General features: G+C 45.1%; 1 protein-coding gene across 4 annotated transcripts; it reads left to right on the top strand.

Annotated features, from left to right (window-relative positions):
* Positions 1-19: 19 nt before the first annotated feature.
* On the top strand, positions 20-27971 carry SIN3B (SIN3 transcription regulator family member B). 4 transcript variants are annotated; one of them, XM_038772271.1, is made up of 19 exons: positions 20-121; positions 731-837; positions 1753-1906; positions 5875-6138; positions 7524-7667; positions 8764-8886; positions 9588-9677; positions 10091-10209; positions 11380-11587; positions 12504-12620; positions 17296-17534; positions 18097-18280; positions 19700-20294; positions 21182-21351; positions 22596-22769; positions 23359-23451; positions 26210-26304; positions 26695-26899; positions 27186-27971. In XM_038772271.1, the coding sequence occupies exons 1-19, from the start codon at positions 20-22 to the stop codon at positions 27414-27416; spliced, it is 3414 nt and encodes a 1137-aa protein (XP_038628199.1). In that variant the 3' UTR covers positions 27417-27971. The 4 variants fall into 4 exon arrangements, with proteins under 4 accessions (XP_038628199.1, XP_038628200.1, XP_038628201.1 ...); XM_038772272.1 differs by lacking the exon at positions 20-121 and having other exon boundaries at positions 717-837; positions 5938-6138; positions 27186-27416; XM_038772273.1 differs by lacking the exons at positions 20-121; positions 23359-23451 and having other exon boundaries at positions 717-837.
* The last annotated feature ends 11 nt before the right edge of the window (positions 27972-27982 follow it).

Genomic DNA, 27982 nt, shown 5'->3' on the forward strand with positions numbered 1-27982 from the left:
CCCTGCGCTCCAGTCCAATATGGCGAGTGGCAGTGGCGGGGCCGGGGCCGGGGGCCGCGGGCTGACCGCTGCTCGTTGGGGCCGCGCGGGGCCCGCCGCGCAGGAGAAGCTTCCCGTTCATGTAAGTGGAGGAGTCCCGCGCGCCCCCCCGCCCCCCATCTTCGCTCCCCCGAACAACCTTTGCACGCTGTGGACTCTTGCCCCTCCCCCCCGCCCGCCCCACTCTCGCCCCCTCTTCTCTCTCTCCCCCCCCTTTTCTCCACCCCGATGCACCTCAGACCAATCGTCGCCTGATTTCTACCCCCCCGCACCCTCGTCGCCCACTCTTTTTAGCCCCTTTTGGGGTCCCGCCCCGCCCCCCTGCCCCCCCGGGCTGTAGTTGGCCTCCCCGCCCCCTTCCAGGACCAGGATCTCTTTAACGTTTTCCCCTCCCGGCCTCCTCCCCCTGACCTGTGCCGTCATTCCCAGCCCACCCCGCCACCCCCTTTTCAATCAATCAATCAATCAATCAATCGTATTTATTGAGCGCTTACTATGTGCAGAGCACTGTACTAAGCGCTTGGGAAGTACAAATTGGCAACACATAGAGACAGTCCCTACCCAACAGTGGGCTCACAGTCTTTTCCCACCCTTTGGCCCCTCCCTCTTCCCCCTCGTTCCTCCCCACGCGAAGCCACTCCTGATCTGGGCCCCTGTCCCCAGCCTCCACACAAGTCCCACGTCTCTCTAGGTGGAGGATGCACTGTCCTATCTGGACCAGGTGAAGATCCGGTTTGGCAGCGATCCGGCCACTTACAATGGCTTCCTGGAAATCATGAAGGAGTTCAAGAGCCAAAGGTAATGGTGGGGGGATCGGGTGCATCACCCGGTTGGAGGTTTCCAAAATCAGGACCGCTCCTTAGGACCCAGAGCTTTTCCTCAGCCTCTTCCTCCCCTGCCCGTCTCCTTCCCACCCCCAGTTCCTGAAGAGCGGTGAACCTCTCGAGGCTGGAAGAACTTCCCCATCATCCTTTCCCACGGGAGTTAAGCAGTGTTTTTTTTTTTAAATCCACTTTGGTTGGGGAAGGGTGTGTGTTGGGTGGGGGGCGGGTACTACCAAAATTTGTGTCTCTGAAGACGGGAGTAAATTCTTCAGATTGATCACCTTTGTATCCTGGGTAGTGAAGACCAAGAGTCCTAAAGTCAGTACAAATAATTGTAACTTCCGTGACCTTCCGCGCTTTATTCTCCCCTACTTCTTGGGAGTTGCCAGCTGCAAAAAAAACTCACCCCAGATTTTCAGTATCGGGATGATGGTGCTACTTGTAAATGTACTTCCCAAGCGCTTAGTACAGTGCTCTGCACATAGTAAGCGCTCAATAAATACGATTGATTGATTGATGTTAGGTGGTATCAGTAACAAGAGCACCTATCCAAATCCTAGCAGTCTGGTTAACGTACTATTAGTGAGTAATGACTTAAGCGTGTGCTTTACTGTGTGCAGAGCGTGGGGTGGATGCGAGATGAGTAGATCAGACGTGGGTCCATCTCACAAGGGGCTCGATCTAGGTGAATGAGGACAGACGTCAAAAAGAGGAAGAAATTTTCCACAGGAGAAACATTTTAAAACTGCCCCCGGTGTGGAAGTGGGGCGAAGTGGGCAGCCCCTCGGTGGTGTTGGGGAGTTCAGAAGTCACTAAAATAATTCACTGCCGGTACTGGCTTTTAATTCTCTGCTTCTTTCGAGCCGTAATGGTTTCTTCTTGGTTCTAGCATTGATACTCCTGGAGTCATTAGGCGTGTATCTCAACTATTTCACGAGCATCCCGACCTCATCGTGGGATTCAATGCTTTCCTTCCTCTGGGCTACAGAATAGAGATCCCAAAGAATGGCAAACTAAACATCCAGTCGCCAGTGGCAAATCAGGTTTGTTACGAATGGTTCGATTTATCTGTGCCCCAAACTCTATGCATGTATTTCTAAGTAGGAGAAAGTGTCTCTTTCCATTGTACCTAAGGTGATTTGCCTTGATTGCAATTTGGAACACATTTTTCAAGAACTGCTAATCAGTTTTAGTTCACTGTAAAATAGATTGAAACACCCACGCAGACAGCCCCGCAGTCTGAAAACAGTCAGTTTTGAGAATATAAATCACGGCTGGATGTCTTGGTTAGTATCTTACACCCAGTAGCATCAATATTCAGTGTTTGGACTTTATAGTCAATCATCTGGAAATATCGCCATCACCCTCCTCGCCACCAAGTGCTTCTAAATTCACTTTGTGTGCTCCTTGATTCCCTCTCTGCTTTGTACTCCTGTTCCTTTTACCTCTCTTGTCATCTCTTTTGGGCTTCTCATTTTCCTGGGTCGTTTTTCTTTCCCTCCATCTCTTGTTGCCGTAATTCTTTGGCTCTCTGTTTGCTCCTCGGCTTTTCTGTTAACAATAATAATAATAATAATAATAATAATAATGATGATGGCATTTATTAAGCGCTATGTGCAAAGCACTGTTTAAGCGCTGGGGAGGTTACAAGGTGATCAGGTTGGCCCACGGGGGGCTCACAGTCTTCATCCCCATTTTACAGATGAGGTAACTGAGGCCCAGAGAAGTTAAGTGACTTGCCCAAAGTCACACAGCTGACAAGTGGCGGAGCCAGGATTTGAACCCATGACCTCTGACTCCAAAGCCCGGGCTCTTTCCACTGAGCCACGCTGCTTCTGTTATTTATTTTTTTTCGGGGGGGGGGTGGTATCTGTTCAGCACTTGCAAAGTGCCAGGCACCGTACTAAGCGCTAGTCTAGATACAAGCCAATCAGGTTGGACACAGTCTGTGTCCTGCATGGGGCTCACAGTCTTAATTCCCATTTTATAGATTGCATAACTGAGGCACAGAGAAGTGAAGTGACTTGCTGAACATCACACAGCAGACTTGTGGCGGAGCGGGATTAGAACTCAGGTTCTATGTTATTTTAACCAGCGGCCCCTCTCTCTCCCACCCTTTTGTCTTTCTCCCCCTCCATCTTTGTCTTTCCCTGTTTCCCTCTCTTCCCTCCCTCCTTCTACATTCTCCACGTTTTTCTCCCACCCTTTCCCTCCTTTTTTTCCTTCTTAACAGTTAAAACAATTTTAAATAGGAAAAGTCACTCCAGCAGCTATGGGAAATAATCAAAATTTTGGGGCTTCCCCTGTTAGAGCTCCAAATATACAATCAATCAGTGACATTTATGGAGTGCTTACTGTGTGCAGAGCACTGTACTAAGCGCTTGGGAGAGTACGCGATAACAGAGTTGGGAGTCCCCTTTCCCTGTCCACCTATATGTTTAGTCTTTACATTCTTTCCCATTTTATCTCACCAAGTATAGAAATAGCGTCACTGAGCTCAGCAACTGAGAAGCCATTTTACTATTATTACTGTCTTAGTAGGTTTCTGAAAATAATTGTTGTTCAGAGACAGTCCCTGCCCTTAGGCCTTATGGTTTTGAGTTCATAGAGACAATTGCTGTCCTCTTTTTATGCAGTTCCCTCTTGTTTGATTTCACTAGATCTCTAAGACTCTTAATAGCTTTTGCAATCCTCACCATCTCTGCATACGGCGGTGTTCTGTACGATCATCAGATTTTAGCAAGGATGGTAAAAATTTGTGGCATTTTTCAATACTTGGTTTGGCCACCTCCTAAAGTACAAAAAGGAGTGCAGAGAGTCAGTTGTAGTTATTGAGTGCGTACTGTGTGCAGAGCACTGTACTGAGCACTTGGGAGACTACAACATAACACTCTAACAGACACATTCCCTTCCCACAATGAACTTAGAGTCTAGAGCGTTGCAAGGATGAGTGAATCAGATTTTTGTTTCAAGCATAGTGGTGGCTTGGGTTTTCCTAGTAGAGAAACTACATTTATTATGTAGAATAAAAAGATCAGTCATTTTTTAGGTATCATTTTTGTAGAAAGCTGTTTTCTCAGTTTCTCGCAAGAAACCCAGAAGCGTGTAGCTGATGCTGTTCTGTACTTCACCAGCACAAACAGAACCACTTTATCCAGTCAGAATTTAGCATCCTTAAAAATGAAACAGTCTCCGCTGGATTAATCGCCTGAGAAATTAAGGAGTGAAACCAGCGGAGGTCATCAACTATATATTTGTGAACAAAATGTGTAGGGAATCAGGGACAGGAAGTTCAGTGAGTACTGTGTGATCTGTGAATGTTACAATTAATTTGGTTTCGTGGCTGGGTCTTGGCAAGAAACACTGTCGTGTTCCAGAAATGAGATTTATCTTTAATAGTTGCAAGCTGCCTTATTCAGGAGCTGCACAGCTAACTGGAGTAGTTGAGTCAAGGTTGGCTAACTTTAGTCTGAAAAGAACCTGGATTTATTTACTACTAAAGCTTTATATTCTTCCTGCACTCTGACATTAAAATAGATAGGGTTAGTACCATTTTCTTCTTTCGCATTTGCAGGGCAAGGAATAAACGGAGTAGCTTTCAGGCTGTATAAGCGTAATGATATCACCCTTCTAAGCTAAACCCCTTAAGACGGTCAGTCAGTCAGTCAATCGAATTTATTGAACACACTGTTTTCAGAGCACTGTTCTAAGCACTTGGGAGAGTACAATACAACAATATAACCGACACATTCTCTGCCCACAACGCGCTTACAGTCCAGAGGTGCTGCGTACACAGTAAGCACTCAGTAAATACCATTGATTGATAACGGCAAATTGCTGTTCGATCGGCTGAAGAGGAAGCAGAGAGATCAGCAGTCAGTGACTTATTAAAATAACCTTTACTGAGCAATGGGACAGCCATGAGGGTACATCATCAGTGGAATTTATTGAGCGCTTACTATGTGCAGAGCACTACTACGCGCTTGGGAGAGTACAAGGCAACAGAGTTGGCAGAAAGGTTCCCTGCACTCGTGAGGAGAAAAATCTATTTTTTTCCTGAGTGCTCAAGTTGCAGGACCTATTTTAAATATATGGGCTTCCTTTGTTTTGCTGTCAAAGGGTTTATTTGAAAATATTGTTAAATAATTTTTCAAATGGTAGGTATGTGCAAATGAAATGTTACAATTCTTGGAGTCATTTCAGCGAGCTGTTATAATGAGAAATATTGCTGTGTTCATCGTTCCATCATTCTCTGTTTCTTGTGATTGCTTTTACTGATTTTTCCAACTTCACTGTCTGGAAATAGTGTCAGCAAGTCAGACTTCTTAAACAAATTAGCTGGTTCACTGGTCTAACTACTTGGGAGTTTCTGCAAGTACAACCTTTCCAGATGCTCAGATCACAGCAGATAATCAGAACAGTCCTATTTTCATTGAAAACATTGCTCTTCTCTTTCCAGAGGAGGATCATTTGGGAATATTAAAGACGACGAGCACCAGGAACTCACAGCCAAAATAGCAGGCATTTTCCCGTTTAAAGTCCGAGCCACCTCTTAATGAGATAAATGAACCGCTTTCTTGCATTAATGTAGACTTAGTGGGTATCATGGATTTCTCCAATTTTGTATTTTTGTATAGAATATTATTGAGTACAGATGCTGATTATGTTGATTAGGAATTAATGTTGTCAAGCAATAGATATCAGAGTTATTATTATTATGGCATTTGTTAGGGTACTTACTATGTGCCCAGCACCATTCTAAGCACTGGGGTAGATACAGGATAATCAGGTTGGATACAGTCCCTGTCCCACATGGGGCTCACAGTCTCAATGTATATGCTTGGTTGAGTCACTTCAGTGTTGCTGATATCGTGGGTAATGTCAGATACGTCATTTGGTAGTTTTGGTTATTTTTTCCTCCTAAGTTTTCCCTAAAATAACCCCCCAAAAACCCTTTATTAGGTTTCATTTGTTTTAATGCATGAGTTACCCACTAGTATTTCATTGCTAGGTGTCCTCAGATTCTGTTCCAAATACCCTGCCTGGTAGTGGATTATTGTTGCATTATTGCCAGGAGAATTCTCATAACCACAACGACTGTTCAGAAGACTTCAAGCAACAGCTTCCGTACAAAGAAGACAAGCCTCAGATGCCCTTAGAATCTGATTCTGTGGAATTCAACAATGCTATAAGCTATGTGAATAAGATTAAAACCCGTTTTCTTGACCACCCAGAAATCTACAGATCATTTTTAGAAATACTACACACTTACCAGGTAAGCTTCTCAGACTCAGAGTTCTTATGTGGATATTTAATCAGGCATTGACAAGCCTTGTGTGTAAATGTAGTTCAAGTGTGGTTTTAGGCACATAATATCAATAATGGAAGAAGTCTTTGTTGACTTGAAACTCCAACCAGATCCAGATTTTCTCCATCTTATAACCAGACAAGACCCCGAAAATCTGGGTAGCCTTATTTCTCTGTGCAGAAAGCAGCTGTTGAAAACTAGCACTGATAGATTTATGTTTTTGAGTAATGTATCCTACCCTTTTTGAAAGCTGTATTGTTGTGTTTTGTTTTTTCATTGGGATGGAAGCATATCTGAGTAAGTCTGGCTGAAACTGTAACTCCAAAAGAATGTCTTGTCTTTACTTTGCAACAAACAAGACAAAGAAAATCTAGGTAGCCTTATTTCTCTGTGCAGGAAAGCAGCTGTTGAAAACTAGCCGTGAGAGATTATATTTTTTTGAGTAATGTTTCCCACCCTTTGTGAAAGCAATTTGTAGCAATTTGTTCTTTCACTGGGGCGATAGCATATCTGAGTGAGTCTAAGTGAAACGGTAACTCAGAAGGTATATCTTGTCCTTTCAGCCTCACAGCCGATACATTGTAAATCCAGTTGACTGATCAGCTAGTAGCAATTTTCCCAGGGACTCGATATATGTAATTTTGCAAAATGTTTAGTTTCCTCTCTGAAAAGCGAACGCTGAGTTATTGTCGTTTTCCCACGTCCTTCAAGTAGAGCTCTCTACACTGGGTAAGGTGACGCAAGCCTAATCCTGACACCTGTTACTTTGGCCATGCCCGACCTGACTTCCGGGAGGGAGGGTAAGGAGCGGGAGTTTGCTTCCATGGGATGTATCCTACATGCCCTGTGAGTTCTTGGGACTTGCTAGTCACAGTGGGCATATGTGGATTTCTGCACATGTGCAGTGACATGACAATCACTGGACTTGCTCGGCCCACTGTTACATTTTGGCTTGAGAGGACTCAAGATGGCCCGAGTGCCGCCCGTTTTTTGGTGGGCTGAGACAGGTCCAGGCCTCGGGGCGAGGGGGGCCGGGAGAGCACTTTTCTCCAGTCCTCCTTTGATTTCTCTCTGTTCATCAGAGAGCAGTTCAGAACTCTTCTGGACCTCGGAGTCCTCTGAAAGGTTTGCTAGGCTACAAGATTTTCCATATCCTTTTCCTGGAGGCAACGTGCATTGCCAGTGTGGCACAGTTGGATCCCTCTTTAGTGGTATATTGTGGTAAGCCATGAACAATTTTCTGTCTTTTCCCCCCTCCTTGCCCCCAATTTGATGCTTGATTACAGCAGGTTACATCTTCCCTTCCTTTACCTTAACAAAGACTCATCTCTTCCTTCCTTGTCAATCGATAGAAGGAGCAGCTGAACACTAAAGGTCGGCCTTTCCGTGGCATGTCAGAGGAGGAGGTGTTTACTGAAGTAGCTAATCTCTTCAGAGGCCAAGAGGATCTTCTTTCTGAATTTGGACAGTTCCTTCCAGAGGCTAAAAGATCTCTGGTATGTACTCAGTTGAGACCAAACTTTCTCAAAAAAACCCTCAAAGTCCCGCGGGTTAGGTACGGTGGCGTCGTCGGGGCTGCCGTGTGGAAATCCATTATGTTCTCCAACTGTCCAGAAGTTGGGCACTAAGCACTCGAGATGTGGTTATTTCTCTTTGACAATGGATTTCCAGTGGAGGGTCAGGAGAGGGAGGAACGGGGGAAGAGATAAGCAGTTTTTGGTATGTCTCTTGTTCTGTGAGCGGAGAAGATGTGATCCTTGCCTTCAAGGAGCTTGCAGCTTAAAGGCAGCCTGTTGTAGCTAAACTTGTAAGGTGCTTTCTTGTTCCGAAAAATGCCTGGCGTTAAAGTAGTCAAAACTAAGGAACCAACTCCTGGAAATAGTCAGTGGTTCTAGCAAGCTGGCACCGACTCGCTTGGTGTTCTGGGTTTTCTGCTCCGGAAGGATTAATCGCTTTGGCTGGTACCATTGAAAGGTTGCTGTTTGCAGAAATGCGTTAAATGCTGGGTGTTACGGTGAAGCCGTGCTAGAGACGAGCTCTTTTTAGGTGGTAGTAATTTTTTAAGCCGGCTTATGGTCTCGTCATTTTGGGTGGTCCTTTTTCACTTCTCCCAGACTGGTCTCTTCTGTGACAGCTGTTGTCTAACATTGCCCCCTGGCTGATAAGTTGAGAGGAAGCTGGTGTCCATGTTTGGCATCTCTTCCACATTCATTCTTGATAATTTATAAAAGGTTTCAGGAAAAAAAAAAACAATGGAAAAATGCTGAGGCTTGGCTTAATGAATGGTTCCATGACACACTTTCTTGGTGCTGCCAAAGCAATACCAAGATGGAGGGGTTTTTATATGGAAACTCAAAAGTGGATTTTTAATATATATTTTTTTTAGGAGTACCGTAGGTTTGACATTTTCTGTGGATCATGCCTCGAAAACGAAAAGTAATCATCTAAGTGATCCGCGTTTGCTCTCAAATTGGAAAATGGGTCTTTTTAGTGTGTGAGGTCACTGACCTAACACCCTTTAGGAGTGAGCCTGAATGTGGTACCTCTAGATTTCTTTAGCTTAAAACCTCCAATAATGCGCGTTTCTTTCAGTTCACAGGGAATGGGCCTTGCGAAATGAACAGCCTCCAGAAAAGTGAGCATGAAAAGAACATGGACCACAGTAAAAAACGATCTAGGCCCCTACTCCTGCGCCCTGTTACTGGGCCAGCCAAGGTAGCTCTCTGGAAGCTATATCTTAGCCCAGGTTCGAAAGGGTTGCCTTGAGAGAACTGCCCTTATCGTTCTTGATATTTTAAAAAGAAGGAGGGACAGAGTTATGATCGTGTTCAGTTTTAGTGTCTACAAATGGCTTTTGACAAAATAGTTGGAGTCAGGAGGAGCTTCCTCCATCGCATTTACTCCTAGTTAAGCGACTCCCAGCAAAACCTGATTGATTCTTTACTGAGCCCCACTAGTGTATCGTGATGATCTGTGGACTTCTTCTGAGATGGAAGATATAATTTTCAATTTGTGTGGCTCATTCACTGATCAGTTTGGTTAAAGCAGGCTGTTTGAAACAAGCCTCATTTCAAAAGACTGAGTGGCAGCATGGACAAGTGGAAAGAGCACGGGCCCGGGAGTCCCAGGACCTGGGTTCTAATCCTGGCTCTGCCAGTTGCCTGCCGTGTGTGACCTTGGGTGAGCCACTTAACTTCTCTGGGCCTCAGTTTCTTTGTAAAATGGGAATCCAATACCTGTTTTCCCGCCTACTTGGACTTGGACCCCCCCATGTGGGACAGGGACTGTGTCCAACCTGATTAACTTGTATCTGTCCCAGCGCTTAGAACAGGCTTGACACATAGTAAGCGCTTAACCAAGACAATCGTAATAATAAAATGACTATCATATTAAAAGTGCTAAAATCCTTTTGACAGAAGAAGATGAAACTTCGAGGTACCAAAGATCTGTCGGTGGCAACAGTGGGAAAGTATGGAACCCTGCAAGAATTTTCTTTCTTTGACAAGGTCAGTGATCTGCCTCTCTTGTTTTTTTTAAAATATTGTTCTCTTCCTTTGTCCAGCTGTGCTTACTCTGTTGCACTCTCCCAAGCACAGTACAGTGCTCTGTACAGTCTGTACAGAGTAAGTGCTCAGTAAATACCCCTGATTGATTGACCGTGTCTCCCTACATCCTGGTGGTTTTCAAGATAAAGAGCTTCTGAGAAACTAATATTTTCCTCAAAGTTGATTTTATAAATGTGTACTGTCTCCTTTCTTAAGGGTTCTGACTGGAAATAGCCAGCCCAAATACCGTCCTACCAGTTTTAAAGTTTTCTTCGATCTCTGTTCTGTTTCAAGCACATATGCTTGTGCACAGTCTCTAGAAAGGAGAGTTTGGGGATGGACATTTGCAAATAAGCCTCCTTTGATTTGAACAGGTACGCAGGGTGCTGAAGAGCCAAGAGGTGTATGAGAACTTTCTTCGTTGTATTGCTCTCTTCAATCAGGAGTTGGTTTCTGGCTCAGAGCTCTTACAGCTAATCACTCCCTTCTTAGGGTAAGATAATAACTCCCCTTCCTTTGTGTCTTTTTTTTTTTAAGGCAGGGAAAATCACTAAAGCAGCATTTTCTGCCTCCATGTACTATAATTTGAGAGTGCTGAGATTCAAAGCCTGATTTCTTCATTTCATCCTGTGGTAGATTGTAAGTTCCTCGAAGTCAGGGACCATGCTTTCTACTTTTATTGTATTCTTCCAAGCATCTAGTACAGCACTCTGCACCCTGTAGGCCCTCCAGAAATAATGATCATGAGGTAGACGATTGGTGGTAAATGAGAAGGAAAACCTTTTAGTCTCCCACATCTTCCAGAATGGGCCCAACAGAAATTCAGAGGCAGCTTTAAGGAGTCTAGAGCTGGAGATTTTTAATGTTATATAGGTGAGTGGTAGCTGAGAAATAGTCGAAGGAATAGTTATCTGACTGCATTGTTTTCTTATTTATTTAGGAAGAGAAAGTATTGATTCCACCCTGATTTAGTCGACGCTAATTTCCACAGAGTTTTTGAGTTGCTCCTGACACATCTTGGAATAAAACGATTGTGGTTCTTAGCCTCCTGTTCACTGGTACAGAAGTAAGGGTCAAAACGGTAGCAACAACAGCACACTTAGTCCTAGCTAAGTGATTGAAAAAATAATCACCAACCATTATATTGAAAATTACTCCATTAGGTTGTAAGCTTCTCCGGGGCAGCAATTATGTTGTCTGCGTGTGTAATAATAATAACGGTATTTGTTAAGCACTTACTATGTGTCAGGCAGTGTTCTAAGCGCTAGGGAAGATATAAGCACCTGATATTGTGCTCTGCACCATAATGATTGACTTAGTTCTGTTCAGTTCTTAGCCATGGAAACATTGCTGACCCTATGGAGTAGGTTAAGAAAATGAACCAGCAAAATGAGGACGTAGGCTGGGCAAATGTCTTGGCGGCCTTCCTCTAGCAGCAAGTTTGTTAGACTTGGGATTCAGAGTGATGAAACTTTGGGAGAGGATTTTTATGTGGTAGATGTTGGACAGGGCCCCATTCTAATATTGTCAGTCCCTTAAAATGGTGCCTTAATTCTTATCCCTATGTAGCTAACCCACACGATGTAAAAGTTTAGGAGTGTACAGAGCTCTTGAGCAGGGCCCTGATTATCTGGACTTACCGTATTGCCTTTGCTTTCTGAAGAAAATTTCCAGAACTCTTTGCACAGTTCAAATCCTTTCTGGGAGTAAAAGAGTTGTCATTTGCGCCACCCATGAATGATAGATCTGCCGATGGGATTGGTCGGGAAATCGACTATGCATCTTGCAAGCGCATAGGATCAAGTTATCGGGCGCTCCCCAAAACTTACCAACAGCCGAAGTGCAGTGGAAGGACAGCCATTTGCAAGGAGGTACGTGTTCTCACTGGGGTTACTCCTACTTGAAAAAGAAAGGCTAGTCTTTGTGCTCGGGCAATGTGACCGAAACAGTGGGGCTCACATCAGCCTTTTAGGTCACAAAAACACCACCGATAGGTGAACCTCACCTTCACTGGTGTCTTCCATGGTACAAAGGACAGCTATATCAGCCTTAAGGCACTCAATCAGCACAACTCCTACCTCATCTCTCTGATTTCCTACTACAACCCAGCCCACACACTTCACTCCTCTTGCGCCAACCTACTCACTGTACCTTGATCTCGTCTGTTTCACCATCAACCCCTTGCCCACGTCCTCTCTCTGGCCTGGAACTGCCTCCCCCTTCATATCCGGCAGACCACCACTCTCCCCACCTTCAAAGCCCTCCAAAAATTACATCTCCAACAGGCCTTCCCTGACTTCATTTCCCCTTCCCGCCCTCCCCCTCGTGTCACCTACGTGCTCAGATCTGTACCCCGTAAGCAACTTGATGGTCACCCCACAGAACGTACGTACATAGCCGTACAGTCTGCCATTTCCCTCCTCTGTAATTGATTGTAATATCTATCCCTCCTTACAGACTGTAAGCTCCTTGTGGGCAGAGAACATGTCTATCAATGGTATTGCATTGTTCTTTCCCGAGCGCTGTGTGCTCTGTACACAGTAAGCATTCGATACAATTGATATATATATATATATATATATATTAAAAATATGCAAATACACATCTATATACATTTGTATTATTTATACTATTATTTGTATATTTATATAAATTGGGATTTCTAGAAATATAAAATAAATAATAGACCCACAGCCTTCCCTAAAATTTTAGGAGACAGATGTGTGGCAAATGTGATTTGGAAAGGCAAAGCAGTGTTTAATGTAGTATCTTTTCTTTCTGTTTTAGGTGTTGAATGATACCTGGGTCTCCTTTCCATCCTGGTCTGAAGACTCTACATTTGTCAGCTCCAAAAAAACTCCCTATGAGGAGCAGTTGCATCGCTGCGAGGACGAACGGTTTGAGGTACTTCTGCGCTGTACATTTTGAGATTAAAAAAAAAACCAATTATTTGGTTACTCAGCAGATACTTTGATACCATTGTAGCTTGAATACGTTCTAGATCCCTAGAGTCTTTCTTTTAGGAAGCTGATATATGACCTTATGAAGAACATAAGAAACTAACGTTCCTGGGTCAGACTAATGGTTCCTCCAGCCCACTAATCTGTTTCAACTTGATGTCCACCCAAAAGGATAGAAACGTACCGTCTAATCTTCCAGACTTTTTCTCTTCTATATCCCTAACTTTTCTTCTAGTAACTTACTATGGGCACCCCCATCCATGAATTTATGCAAATCTCTTGAACCTACTGATTTTTTTTTCCTGCCTGCACAACTTCCTGTGGTAACAAATTCCATATGCTTCCCATCTGCTGTGTGAAGACGTGTCATCTTGTTTGTTTTTAACCCACTCCCCTCAAGCTTCAGCGGGCGTCCCCTCATCCTGCTTCTGTGGGATTTGGTGAACGAGTTTCCGTACACCATGTTCACATTATTCCCGATCTGGGGGACTTCATTCATTCTCAGCCTGTGACTTTCCAGACTGAGGAGTCCTAATTCTTTGGGTCTCATCATCTCAGCTGCTGTTCTCTGGATCTTCTCCGGTTTGGTTACGTTCTTAAAGTGCGTGACCAAGTGTTCTAGCTATCATGGTTTTATATGGCGGCAGATAATTCCGTTCCATGTTGTGTCCTTTTCCTGGTGATGCTCAGTGTGGCCTCTTTAGATGTTGCTGCCCATTGGACCAATGATTTTCAAAAAGTAGTTAACAGTGATTCTGAGATCTTTCCTGCGTCATAACCAGGGTTGCCCTTGGCAGCACGTGAAGATCCTGGATGGGTCTATGCAGACCTGGAAGTAAGAGATAGTACATTCTGTTATGGGTATTATGCAGTGCCATGTAATGAAATCATGTGGAACCTTTTGATGGAAATATGCAGAACCCCATGGGGGACTCTAAGGCTACCCCTCCCTCAGCCCCCCACCTTCTTCCAGGTCCCTGTAAATGGGTACCACTTCTCTGCAGGAGGAAGCTGGACATGGAGGAGTTTGGGACCTCTGAGTGCCATCCTTAAACTGAAAACTAGACTGTCTGGTATAAAACCTGCTGAATGACCATTCTACTCGCAACCTATATCTGTGAGCCCCATCATCCTGTCGACGTAATCTGCATTATTTTTCCCTAGGTGCAGTATCTTGCATTTGTTCACAATGAAGTCATTTATCATCCTACTCAGTTTTATGAGGTTTTCCTGGAGTGCATTCCCATCTCCATGACATTTCAACACCCCCCCACACCCCGTAGAGCTTCGCTTCACTGGCAGAGTTCAAAATTTTACCATACGCCGCTTCTTCGAAATTGTTTATGAAGATGTTAAATAGAACCAACCCTAGCACTGCCAGCCTTCACTATTTACACTTCTCCCTCTTAAAAAGTAGGCCTGTAGCCTCTCCCTGTTTCCTCTCTTTAAACCAGTTTTCTCTCTGATTCCCTCCAATTCCTGGATTACTCAGTTGTTTTAAAGTCTTTGGTGTGGCACTCTTGAAAATCTAAATATATTATGTCTAATGGATCTCCCTGTCTATGTGCTTGTTGGCCCCTTTTAAGAGCCCAGTGTGTTTGTGAGGCCTGATTTCCTCCTACAGAAACCGCATTATTTTTCTCCCAACAGATGGTGTTTTTCAAAATGCTTATGATCCTAAATTTAATTATCAATTCTACTAATTTGCCAGGTAAAGCAATGTGGCTCATTGGTCTATAGTTCCCAGAATCACCTCTGGAACGTTTTTGATAAATGAGAGTTCCATTGGCAGTCTACCAGTCTTCTGGTACAGTGGCCGTTTGTAATGATAGGCTGCACAGCCTTGGCAAGAGTTCTGCAACTTCCCCTCTAAGTTTGACAGATCTCTCAAACTGATGCCATCTGGTTTTGGTGGTTTGTTTATCAATTTGGTCCAAGACATCCAGGGTGGTCGTCGTAGCTTAATTCATTTGCTCTGACCTTTTTCCCCACAAAGAAACAGTGTGGGAACCTTTCTAACATCTTCTTCAGGAGAGATGGAACTGAACAGGTCATTGAGCCTCTAAACCATCCCCTTTTCATTCCTGAGTCTGCACTTTTGGCCCCATGATCCTCAAGTGGCCCCACTGACTTTTTTGCTGGCTTCTTGTTTTTGATATATTTGAGGAATTTTTTATCATTGGTTTTGGCATTCCTTACTCCCTTTCGGCCTGACCAGCTACTTTTTATGGATTTTCCTGTTGTCCTTGCCAAAGAAGCTTTCCGTTTTTGAAAGGATAACTCCCCCCCACCCCCCCCATGACTTCCTTTAACCTTGCCAGTAAGCCCTGCAGGGATTCTGGTTGGTCACCTGTTTAGTTTTTTGTTTTGGTTTTTTTTTTTGTGTGTGTATGTGGTTTTGTTTTTTTGTGGCACAGATTTTCCCTGAGTCTCTAAAGTTATATTTTTAATGGCCTTCAGGTTGCTAATGAATCACTTTTTTTAAGTTACCTATTTCAGCTTTTTCCCCAACTTCTCTGATTTGCATTTCTCTTAGTTTCCTTTTCTAAAATTAAATATCCATGTGTTGGGTTTTTTTGTTTTCCCATCTCTCCCCAAGCAAAATGTTAAATTTTTCAGAGTTGTGGTTACTGTTGCAGAGTGGCTCTCCCACATACCTCATGTACTAGATATTGCCCACCACTCAGAATTCAGTCCAGCACACTATCTTTCCTGGTCAGTTCTAAGATTAGCTGTTTCAGAAGAGCCATTTATCCTATCCCCAAACCTCCATGCCGTATCCTGGTGATCCAACCTATCTATCTTTCATCTGGGGGAGGGGATTGTCTCTTCTACTTGTTTGTGTTCTCAGCTGAAAACTGGGTGACAACCGCGGCAGACAGACGTCCGTGACGAGCTGCAAGCAAGACAGGAACGGCTCCTTTTGAGCGGAAGTTTTGAGAGGATCGTGAGACAAAGAGACAAAATGAAAACAGCACTAGGCGCTGCAGATAAACTTGATAGCACAACAGAAGACAGTGTGTGTTTGTGTGGCTGTGGATGGTTGTGGGGAGGATGCAGTCAGGATCTTGGGCCCTACGTTGGCCTTTCCAGTTACCCGCATCACGATAGGTGACTTGCCACGTCAGTGGTGTCTCTGAGGGTGAAAAACCAGTTCTCCGATAACGTGGTGGTTGTAATTCTTGCAGAAACCCACGTTCAGGAAAATTCAAGCTGTAGTACTCATGCCTTCCGGCACCAAATCGTTTTTTCCTGACACTTGTGGCCTGCTGTATTCCAAACAGGCTCACGTTGTCAGAAGATTGCTTAATTCCCTAACAGCGTCCTAACAAAAAGAAAAAAAAACAACCAAACCTAGTGGCAGTGCGTTTTGGAAGAACTGAGCATGCGTATTTAGACGGTGCTTCCAAGTGCCTAGTTTACTGCACTTCTTGCAGTAGCCATTCAATAAATTCTATGCTGGTGACATATGGATAATTGAAGTCTCCCACTAGTACACGTCCTATTCTTTCAGCTTACCCAGTTTTATATAACTCCCGATAACTTTCTTCATCTTGGTCATGTGGTCTGTAGAACACTCTTTTTAAGAGTTTTTTTGTTGAATTTAGAATTTCTCTCAAGGGTTTCCTTGAGAAGGTTTCCTCCTCTTGTCTGCTATGTGACCTTGGGCAAGTCTGTCAATTTCTCTGGGCCTCAGTTACCTCATCAGTAAAATGGGGATTAAATCCTCCTCTCTCTTAGTTAGACTTGAGATCCCCTTGGGGAGCGGGGACTGTGTCCAATCTGATTATCTTGGATCTACCCTAGGACTTAGTATCGTGTGTGGCACATAGCAAGCATTTAACAAGGATCATAATTAGTATGGCAAGGTCATCACTAGCCCTTAAGCATTCCAGTTTGCTTGCTTTAGTCATTAGGAAGGCAATATGAATTACTTGCCCTGCAACTATTTTTAATTGACAGCGCTTCATTTCTTCCCCTTAGAATGGCCACGCATTCATTGTTCAGCTTTGAGAGGTTACCTTTGAGGGAAATTTTTGCATTGGGTGCCTGTCTCTTCCCTGCTAAGCTCTAAAATTATCTTGCCGTATGTATTCTGACGGGCTGAGACCTCCAGCGGGCATTCAGTCGATAAAAACCAGAGGATTTTCTAGCTCCTAATGTTCTTTATTTTTGGCTCCGAGTGGTCGAACATTCCCCGTAAGCCTGCATTTATTTTTTTTTTTTTGGTCAGTAAGTCAGAGGGAACAAACCTGATGTGTTCTAGACTCCTGCTGCTCATCTCTAAATGGCTGCTACCCAAAAGAGCAGCCTTTGGTGGTAAGACATCTGCAGTATTACCGTGTGAATCCAATTTGGACTTCAAAGGAAGCATACAAGGGACAAAAGGTTACTGTAGGTTGCTAGTTTTCACAACTTTAGCATACGATAAAATTGCTACCACCCATGTCACTCTGAGTTAGGCAAGGTACTTGCAAAAAGGATGCGCATGGCGACTCGTGGGTGGTCTTCATCCTTTTGAATCTTCATTGAGACTTGAATTTGATCATCCAAAACTCATCACAGAGTTAGGACTCTTTCTTTCTGCCTGCTGATTTCTTCCTGTTTTAATTTCATAGTTAGATGTTGTCTTGGAGACCAATCTGGCCACAATTCGTGTGTTGGAGAGTGTTCAGAAAAAGCTCTCCCGAATGTCTCCTGAGGATCAGGAGAAATTCCGATTGGACGAGTGCCTGGGAGGAACATCTGAAGTGATCCAGCGGAGAGCAATCTACCGCATTTATGGGGACAAGGCTCCAGAAATCATTGAGAGTCTTAAGAAAAACCCGGTTACTGCCGTTCCTGTTGTGCTGAAAAGGTACCATCTCTAATAATAATAATAGCGATGGCATTTGTTAAGCGCTTATTATGTGCCAAGCACTGTTCTAAGCATGGCTATAGTCCGGTTGTCTTGCATCCATTGCCGTTCAATTATTTACATACATTCAGTTATCAGCTCTGATTACCCTTTCTGTAAATATGTTTGCTTTTCTCCATTATGAGTGTAAGCTCCCTGTGGGCAGGGAACGTGTCTGCTCTTTCTGTTGTGCCTACCCAAGCTCTTAGTACAGTGCAGAGGACACTCAACAAATTCCACTGCGACACAGCATCAGGTGAACTGAAAAAACTTTTACTTCAGAAAACTCATTCCCATAGCCTGTCGACTGAGAAATGGGCCTAGTGCAGATGTAAATAACGCGATTGCACAAAGGGTTTGATGGCAATAATTTTAAACAGCGCTACCGAATTCTAATTTATCTACAAGTCCAGAGCTAAAATTTGAAAAAGGGGCCTGTTTTTTGTAGTTACAAGAATGTAGGGTTCAGTAGCCTCTCCTGTTTCTCTGAGTTAAATTAAAATCTTTGACGTCTACTTTGCAGGCTGAAAGCGAAAGAGGAGGAATGGAGAGAGGCCCAGCAGGGCTTCAATAAGATCTGGCGGGAGCAGTATGAGAAGGCATACTTAAAGTCCCTTGACCATCAAGCTGTCAACTTTAAACAAAATGACACCAAAGCCCTCCGATCAAAGAGCTTGCTGAATGAAATTGAGAGCGTGTACGATGAGGTGAGGCCTTCCTTGTTACCCAGGACAGGGGGAGATGAAATGTCTTCATCAGCGCCCACTACAACCCTTAAGTTAGTTCCAATTTGCCCCAGTCCCTTTTCATTTTTTAGTGTTTAAACTTTCACCTCCTGGAACGGGTTGTGCTCCTGGACTGACTTCTGAATGAAAGTAAAATAGTAGTGGCGTATTATTGCTCTCTAAAAACATTTTTAGAAAAAGGAGGTTCAGGAATAGATCCCAGGAGAGCTGTTATAAGGCAGACGTCTTTGCTATATTAATCTCATTGGTGACCTCTGGATAGGACATCTCCAAGAAGAAAAGAGTTCTAAAGAGAATTTTTGTGGCCAGACTAAGTGGTCACAGGAAAGGGGATGCCGTTCCAGTATGTAGGACAGCACGTAATCTTATTTCCGGGGGACTGGGTTTCCTTTTTAAAGTAGTCATGAGTTGTGAAGACTCATCATAATCAATTTGGAGTTTAAATACTGTTGTAGTTGACCCAGATCTACTTCATTAAATATAAAATTTACTTTATAACACTGAATCTTTGAGGTAGGCAGTCACACAGTTTTAGGTTTAAGTTGATTCCCTGTTGGTTTTATGGTGCTGCCAGCACATCCACTTGCTCTCTGATGCAGATTAATTTTTAAAAATTATACTTGAGACAATTTATACCAAGTTTTTATACCACGGATTTCCTCTTGGCCATTGAGTAACGTCACTGAAGTCTGTTTTACTCCAGCATGGTCCTTTGACGATGAAGCTGTAATCTCATCAGTGACCTATCATAACTCTGAGATTCTTACTGTCCTCTGTTAAACTGAGCAACTTGTGCCTTCCCTGAGAGGGGAGGCTTCCACCCCCTTCATCCCGCCCCTGCCCTCTCCCCAAAAAGAGAAACTAAGAACCTGAGTTGGTATATGTTAGTCCTGGCTCTTCCTGTACTTTAACCCAATCACCCAACCTATGTGCTCATTGTTTCATCTGTTAAGTTCCTGGGTTGAGATTGGGTTCTTGGCCAGTGCACTAAATGGGTACACTTATCACTTTTTTTTTTAAATGGTATTTGTTAAGTGCTTATTTGATGCCAGGCACTCTACTAAGCACTGGGATAGATACAAGCTAATCAGGTTGGACACAGTCCATGTCCCCCATGGGGCTCACGGTCTTAGTCTCCATTTTACAGATGAACTAACTGAGGTACAGGGAAGTGAAGCGACTTGCCTAAGGTCACCCAGCAGGCAAGTGGCGGAGCCAGGATTAGAATCCAAGTCCTCTGATTCCCAGGCCCGTGCCCTCTCCACTAGGCCACGACCGAATCCACTTCCAGCAGTTGAGTTGATGTGGAAAACTACTGAACTTGTTTCCATGAAATGCGATTCCAGTTTCCTCATTTCTTCATCTCTGACTTGGTTGCAGCATCAGGAGCAGCATTCAGAGGGCCGAAATGGCCCCAACAACGAACCTCATCTCATTTTTGTTTACGAAGACAAGCATATTCTGGAGGATGCAGCATCTCTGATCAGCTACTATGTGAAAAGGCAACCCACAATCCAGAAAGAAGATCAGGGCACGATCCAGCAGATAGTCCATCACTTTGTACCGAACCTATTCTTTTCTCAGCTCTCTGAACTTGGCATCTCTGAGGAGTCGACAGACGAAGACCGAGAAAATGGTCAGGGGCAGAATCTGGGTACTCCCGATGTTTGGAAAAAACCCGTGCCACTCCCCCAGAGCAGCCCCCGAGAGGAGAAAGCGGGTCTCTGCGATGCCGTGGCCAGTGAGCCACAAAAAACCCTGGACGACGTGTATAGCCTTTTTTTCGCCAATAATAATTGGTATTTCTTTCTGCGCCTTCACCAGACTCTGTGTTCGAGACTCTTAAAAATCTACCGTCAAGCTCAGAAGCAACTTTTAGAATATAGAACTGAAAAAGAGAGAGAGAAACTCCTCTGTGAAGGAAGAAAAGAGAAATCCAACGATCCTGCTATGGAGTTAAGACTAAAGCAGCCAAGTAAGCACATCTGGCAGTTTGCAAAAACCACAACATTCCTGCCTCTTTACTGGGGGCCTAAAGATAAATCCCTGGGGAACACACTAGGGAACTGGTGTTTGTGAAGCAGGGCTCAATAAGTAATGTTACTTGCCCCGGATAATTCAGATCAGGTGTTGTCTGGGCTTATGGTAGCCTGATGGCAGAATATATGCTGAGGTATCGAGGCTTGGTTCGGTTAACGGATGGGCAGAAGTGACCTGTAGCTGAAGTGCCAGCCCAGAGCCCTGTTGCTGAGCCCTAATGCGAGTCCCGTGTTAAGGTTTACAGTGTTTCAAATGAGTGTTTTGATCTCTTTTCCCTCCAAGAAACCAGATTAGCTTGAGTAGTGGTTATGTGGAAGTTTGTCTCCCTCTCTTGTTCATTTGATCAAACCTGTGTTCTCCTTTTGTCTCTTAAGGAGCCCAAGCTAATTCTGTAATAGATACCACATGTGCATTTGAGGTCAGAGATGTTATCAGGAATCATTCGGGTTCTCATCACTGCACTTTTTGGTGGCAGTTCGCTTAGAACAGGCCCTGGAAATGGTGCAAATATTCGGTTCTGCCAGCGAGCATTTTCCTCAGGCCCAGAGTCCTTCCTTGGTGTAAAATCGCTTGACCTTTTCAAATTAATTCCTTGTAATCTGCTGAGGGGCTTTTATCGATCAATCCAATCAGTGGTATTTGTGAGCGCTTACGATGTGCAGAGCAGCACGGTACTAAGCACTTGGGAGAGTAACGACACAGCAGAATCAGCAGACACGTTCCCTGCCCATTTTGATGCTCGCCTGCCTTACTGAGGGTTTTCCAGGGTTGCGGGGCTGTGCGTCTCTCTGAAGGAAGTGAACCTTCTTTATCTCTACTCAGGTGAAGTGGAACTTGAAGAATATTACCCAGCTTTTTTAGATATGGTGAGGAGTTTACTGGAGGGGAATATTGACCCCACTCAGTATGAGGATACTCTGAGGGAGATGTTCACCATTCACGCCTATATTGGCTTTACCATGGACAAGCTGGTGCAGAACATTGTGCGACAGGTAAACCTTTAACGGCTTTTCTCAGATGGGGGTCCTCTAATCTTCCCTAAAGCTTTTGCTGTCTGTCTCTTCCCTGTGCGGGTCGTCAAGGCGGGCATTTGTTGTAGCAGTAGTTGAAGTGATATTATTGAGCACTCCTGGGTGCCAGTCACTTACCGGGCACTTTGGGAAAGTACAACAGAGGCACAAGATAGATGTTTCCTGCTCACGAGGAGCCCTAACACTCGAACCGGGGAGACAGATGTAAAGATATTTACAAATGGTGGAAGCAGAATTGATCACGGAATGGTCATATGAGCACAAGTGCTGAGAAGGGGTCTAAATGAATACGTAGAGTGCTCGAAGTGGTGGTTGGGTCGACAGGACTTAGGGTGTTGTGGTAGTTATTCTAACGGTGAGAGGCCCAGCCTTCAATTATTATTATTATTATTAAAAATTATTAGATGCCCCGTAAAGGCAGCTCAGTCCCTCTGACTTTGTAAGAGGACACATTCCTGGTAGTAGTATGTTCACTAGATTACTTCCTGTCAGTTCCTCATTCCTGTAGTGAAACCCTCCCCTCCCTCAGCGCTCCCCCACCCCTAAGTCAGGAATGAGACCAGGACTGCTCTGGGAATAAAACAGGACATGGGTAGGGTGTAGTGAGAACTATCTTGCTCAGTGAATTCACCATCAATTGATCAACCAACCAATCAATCAGGAGTCTTAAGCATTTGTGAAGCAATGTGTCATGATCAAAGAAGCCAGTGGCATCTAATGGATAGGGCCCTGGACTGAGAGAGAGAGAGAGGGGTCTTGGGTTCATTTCCTGGGTTCATCACTGACTTACTGGGAGACTTTTTCTCCAGTTTCCTCAATTTCAAGTTGTGTAGAACAGGGGTATAGTCACACACCTGCCTCCTTCCTTCCTCCCTCCCTCCTGGAGAGGAAACAAAGAATAATTCAATGAAAAAAAAATCATTGCTGTCCTAAGCCCTTTGCTCTCTTCTTAGGGAGATGCTGTGTATATAGTATTCATTCATTGTCATATTTATTGAGTGCTTACTGTGTGCAGAGCACTGTACTAAGTGCTTGGAAAGTACAATTCGGCAACAAATAGAGACAGTCTCTACCCAACAACGGGCTAACAGTCTAGAAGTGGGGAGACAGACAACAAAACCAAACCAAACCAAACCAGTAGACAGGCATCAATAGCATAGTAGTAGGTAGTAGGATCATTTACTCTATTACCATTATTTTACCAGCTTCACCATCTAGTAAGTGATGACATCTGCTTGAAGGTAGTCGAACTCTACTTAAATGAGAAAAAGCGTGGAGCTGCTGGAGGGAACTTATCCTCTCGATGTGTTCGAGCAGCGAAGGAGACGAGCTACCAGTGGAAAGCAGAGCGCTGCATGGCAGATGAGAACTGCTTTAAGGTGATTCCAGGGGGATGCAGGGAGCAGGCAGAGGTGTAACGAGATGTGTTTTGCTCCCAGGGCAGGGCACCTGGCTTTGGCTCCCTGCTCCCTCGCCCCCTCCCCTCAGTGTCCTTAACCAGTTGAGCCCGCCTTATAACCGACTCCCCCAGGACACCGTCTTCTCCGGGCTGCAGCCCCTCTGACACCTGGCTGGCTGCTTTGAGAGATCCTGGGTGGACTCTCGAATGCCCTCCTGGGGCCTCTCTAGGAGGTCAGAGTGCAATTCAGTGTCTTTTCCTGCCCCTCTGCACCCCCTATCAGTCCGGGCCCGGGGCGGCTGCCCCATTGGCACTGCCCTGGCTCGGCCCCCAGGCCCTCCTCTGGGGTTAGTAGAGGGTTGAAGTGGGGAATGCAGAGAGGCTTGAGGTAGCGACTGTTTGCACTTCCTCCCAATCGTATCACTTTCTGTGGTGCTGGGACCCCAGGCCAGGTCCCTGACTAGTGCCACAAATCTTTTTGGAAAAAGCTGCCTTTAAATGTGAGTCCTGATTTGACCTACTCCATTAGGCCCTAGGAAGTAAGCCAGGTTTATATTGCATTATTCTAGGTAATGTTTCTTCAGAGGAAAGGGCAGGTGATAATGACCATTGAGTTACTGGATACAGAAGAGGCCCAGACTGAAGACCCTATGGAAGTTCAGGTAAATGCAAAGGCTTTAAAGAATTAGCCCAAGCCAGGTGAGGGCCATTAGACTCATGTATGCTTTTAACAACAAACAAATTGAGTTGTGGATGGATGTTGCTTTCCATTTTTTGATTTCTTTATTCTTTTTTTATCCCGCACGATCCTCAGTGGTATTGTAAGGTGCATTTTCGGTGACTTCTCAACTTCCTCTTAGGCCCTGCCTTCTGCCACGGAGGGGCTTTTCATTTTTCCTCTCTGTCTGAGAAATCCTGGGCCGTCTCCATCTGGCCCCTAGGGTGAAAGCTGAGGATCCAGAGAGTTCCTGAGTCCCACAGTCAATGAGACAAGAGGACAGGTCTCCTCCAGTTCTAGCTGCCTGTGACATTCAGTTCATGCGGTCTCAAAAATAGGGTAACTGAAGGGGCAGCTTCCCGGCCCTCTAAATCCGGCCACTAGGTATCAAGAGTATCCTCTGGGATATTTCTAGTTGTCACTGTCATCTTCATCATCATGACCGGCATTCATTGAACACCTACCGTGTGAGAACATGAAATAGAGGCTAGACAGGGTCCCTGCCCCTGAGCCTGCAAACCAATAGGAAACCAGCAGGCCCAAATTGCCAAATGTGCAGTAAGTCAAAGAATAGGTGAATAGATACGAAAGATAAAGGGGAAAAAAACCCACACCCACAAAAGTAAGCTATTAAAAAATAGGCAAACAAATGCGAGTGCTAAGGTGGCTGATAAAGGGGGTGGTTGTCGGGCAAGACTTTTTGAAGGAGGAGAGAAAAGGAGGTGTGGTGGAGCTGAGGTGGGAAGGAATTCAGTGCAGAAGGCAAGGTGGCTGGCTTGAACCATGGATTAGGAGGGTCCCAAGCCAGGTTCAGCTATAAGGTGATCTTGGGAGGAGTGATAGGTGGGAGCTCAGGTTGTGTAGTGTGAGAAGAGAATGGATAGGTAAGGGGGATGCAGCTGTTGGAGAGCCTGGCCACCAGTGGCTAGGAGGATTTTTTTTTTTTTTATATGAGAAGAAGTGTATAACCATTGGAAGTTTTGAGGCGGGGAAAGAGGTTTTAAAAACATAATTCCTGTAGCTGTATGTAGGAGAGCTTGAAGGAGTGAAGAAGCTAGACATCAGGAGACCAGTTAAGAGGCTGTTACAGTAACCCAAGTGATGAGGGCGGGAACCGGGGTAGTGATAGTAAAGGTCGAGAGGAAAGGGGAAGGTTAGCCATCAACTGAATGTGAGAGGTAAATGACAAGAAAAGCCTTAGGTGTCACCGACGTTGCAGGTTCCTGGGATAGGGAGGATGGTGGTGTAGTCAACAGGGATGCAGAAGGTAGGAAAAGGAGAATCAATGGTATTTACTGAGTGCCTACTGTGTGCAGAGTGGTGTACAAAGAGCTCGAGAGGAACAACAGAAGACACATCCCTGCCCACAAGGAATTTGCAATCTAGCTCAGGAAACGTACATAAAATAATTATCGAAAAGGAGGAAGTGCTCAAATAGTTTAGTTTGTAAAATGTGTACCAAAGCGATGAGTACAAAAGTGCTGGGCTGGTAGTGGGGAAGATGTGGCCTGGGGAGAAGAAATATTTAATCAGGGAAAAGCGTCCTGAAAAGTGTGGGCTGGGGGAGTGAGGGGGGGGATTTCAGAAGAGTTTTGAAGGTGGGGAAAGATGTAGTCTAGCAGATTAAAAGGGAGAAAGTGTTCTAGGTAGGAGGAAAGCCATGAGCCAGAGGCCGAGGAATAATCAAGAATGAGGCAGTCAGGTGAGCTTGGGCGGAATGGAGTGTGTGGGCTGGGACAGTGCCTAAGTAAGATGGAGAAAACTGATGGACTGCCTTAAAGCCACTGCCTAGGATTTTCTGGTTTATGCAAAGATGGATGGGTAACCAACCATTGGAGGTTTTTGAGGAGATTTTTTAGAATGGTGATCAGAGGAGCAGTGTGGCTCAGTGGAAAGAGCACGGGCTTGGGAGTCAGAGGTCATGGGTTCAAATCCCGGCTCCACTGCTCATCAGCTGTGTGACTTTGGGCAAGTCACTTAACTTCTCTGGGTCTCAGTTCCCTCATCTGTAAAATGGGGATTAAGATTGTGAGCCCCACATGGGACAACCTGATCACTTTGTATCCTCCCCAGTGCTTAGAACAGTGCTTTGCACATAGTAAGCGTTTAACAAATACCAAAATTGTTATTATTATTATCTGTTCAGCAGAGCGAAGCGTGGGTCAGAGAGACAGGAGAGACTGATACAACAGTGAAGCCGGGATATGACATGCGCCTGGACCGGGGAAGTGGCCATTTAGATGGAGACAAAGGGGTGGATCTGGGAAATATTTGGGAGGAAAGAGCGTCAGGATTGGACAGTAGATCAGGTGTGAGACTTGAAAGGAAAAAGCCAAGGTTGTGGACTTGGGGGAAGTTAAGTGGCGGAGAGGATTTAGGAGGGAAAATGAGGAGTTTGTTACTTTTGACCTAATGAACTTGAGATGCCAGTGGGACATTCATTTTGAGATGTCTTTGGAGGCAAGGGGAATGCAGTTGCAGGGAGAGGTTGGGGCTAGCGAGGTAGATTTAGGAGTCATCTGCATAGAGGTGGTGGCTGGACCCATGTGAACAGATGAGCTCCCCGAGACAGAGAGAGTGAGTATAAAGCGGGAAGAGTTGGCTGCTTATTTCAGGGAAAACACGGTGCTGTTTAGCTTGAATACCCACTGCACATGACTAAGGGGCAAATGAAACATGGACCTGTTTCTCTCTTGGTATAGCACTTGGCCAATTACATGGAACAGTATGTGGGTGTGGAAGGAGCCCCAAACAACCAGAATGATGGATTTCTACTGAAACCTGTTTTTCTGCAAAGGTGAGGATTGTCAATCTTAGGCAAGTTTTCCCGACTGGGTGTGTGTGTGTAGATTTTTATACAATTTACACAGTTTTTGGAACTTCATTTTAATTCTTCAAGTTTCCTATGCAGCTTATCCGTTTTGAAAGTCTTGATATGGAAAAGATAGAAATGACTGGAAAGGTGATGGAGGGTTGGAAAGAGGAGGGCTAGTGGTTTATTTTGAATTTGGTCACCAGCTGTTTTGATACAGGAGAACAGTAGTGCAGAAGCAGTTTCCAGGAGATTCTGTGTGGCTAGGAATCTCACGGTCCTCTTGTCGGATACCGCCCCTGTTTGCTGGATGATGCCCGATAGAATTCCTGAGGCTCTTTCTGTGTCCAAAATGATGCCGTTTCTCCTTTCTAGAAACCTTAAGAGATTTCGCAAGTGGCAATGTAAGCAAGTGAGAGCTCTTCGGAGCGAAGTGAAGAGTTCCTGGAAGAGGTTGATTGGGGTGGAGAGCGCTTGCAACGTGGACTGCCGATTCAAACTCAACACCCACAAAATGATGTTCATCATGAACTCTGAGGACTACATGTACCGACGTGGCACCCTGGGCCGAGCAAAACAGGTGCTCCCTTTCCTCCGGTGACCCCGACATCTTTGGAGATCCCCGGCTCCACTGTCCACCATTCATTCATTGTTGTATTTATTGAACACTTACTGTGTGCAGAGCACTGTACTAAGAGCTTGGGAAGTACAAATCGGCAACATATAGAGACGGTCCCTACCCAACAACGGGCTCACAGTCAGTTTTTCTCACTTGTCCGAGTACTGACGTAGGGCTGTGATCTGGCCCCTCCTGGGGCAAGTTTTCGTTTTTATTTATTTATGTATTATCTTCGGGGTCCATTTAGGTGCAGCCCGTTGTCTTGCTGAAACACCACCAGCAGTTTGAGGAGTGGCACAGCAGATGGCTAGAAGAGAATGTGACCGTGGAGGCAGCGGAGCTAGTTCAAGACTGGCTGATGGGCGAAGAGGATGAGGATATGGTGCCGTGTAAGACAACCTGTGAGACAGTGAATGTACATGGCATCCCCGTGAACCGATACCGGGTGCAGTACAGCCGCCGACCAGCCTCGCCCTGAGCGGTTCCTTGTGGGGACAGTTAACAGAAGAGAGAGCTTTGCTTTCTAACCCCCTACTAGGATAAAAAAAAAAAGCTAAAAGTGGTGGGAATGCAACATGTGTATTAATGGAATTTATCATAATGGCATTTTACTTACTATAGGTTAGTATGTATTTTTCATATGGTACCTAATTGTCTCCCTGCAGTATGATCCATACGAAATATTGTATGAGGTGAACGGGCGGGATGGGCTCAGAGCAGTGGGGAAGGCTTCTCCAGGGTAGCACGATCCCACGAAAGAGTCCCCCACGGTTTCCGCTCTATCCAGAACCGTCCTGAGCAGGCTTCCCGGGGCCTGGGAGGCTAAGGGGCCCTTGAGAAGCAAAGGCTGGCTCCTGGACCTCCCCCTCCCCGCTTCTGAAAGCTCCGCTCTTCAGAGCAGGACTGAGGACGGAGTTCAAGGCTTTGGAGCTGCCATCGGCAACTGCTTTGAACTAGCCCCTCGGTCCTCTTCTGTGCCAAACCCGCAAGTCTTCTCCTTGGGAGATCTGTCTTGGCGGCCTCAATCCCTCGTGGGTGGGCGGG

Source organism: Tachyglossus aculeatus, chromosome X1 (assembly GCF_015852505.1).
Source record: "Tachyglossus aculeatus isolate mTacAcu1 chromosome X1, mTacAcu1.pri, whole genome shotgun sequence".
Lineage (NCBI taxonomy): Eukaryota > Metazoa > Chordata > Mammalia > Monotremata > Tachyglossidae > Tachyglossus > Tachyglossus aculeatus.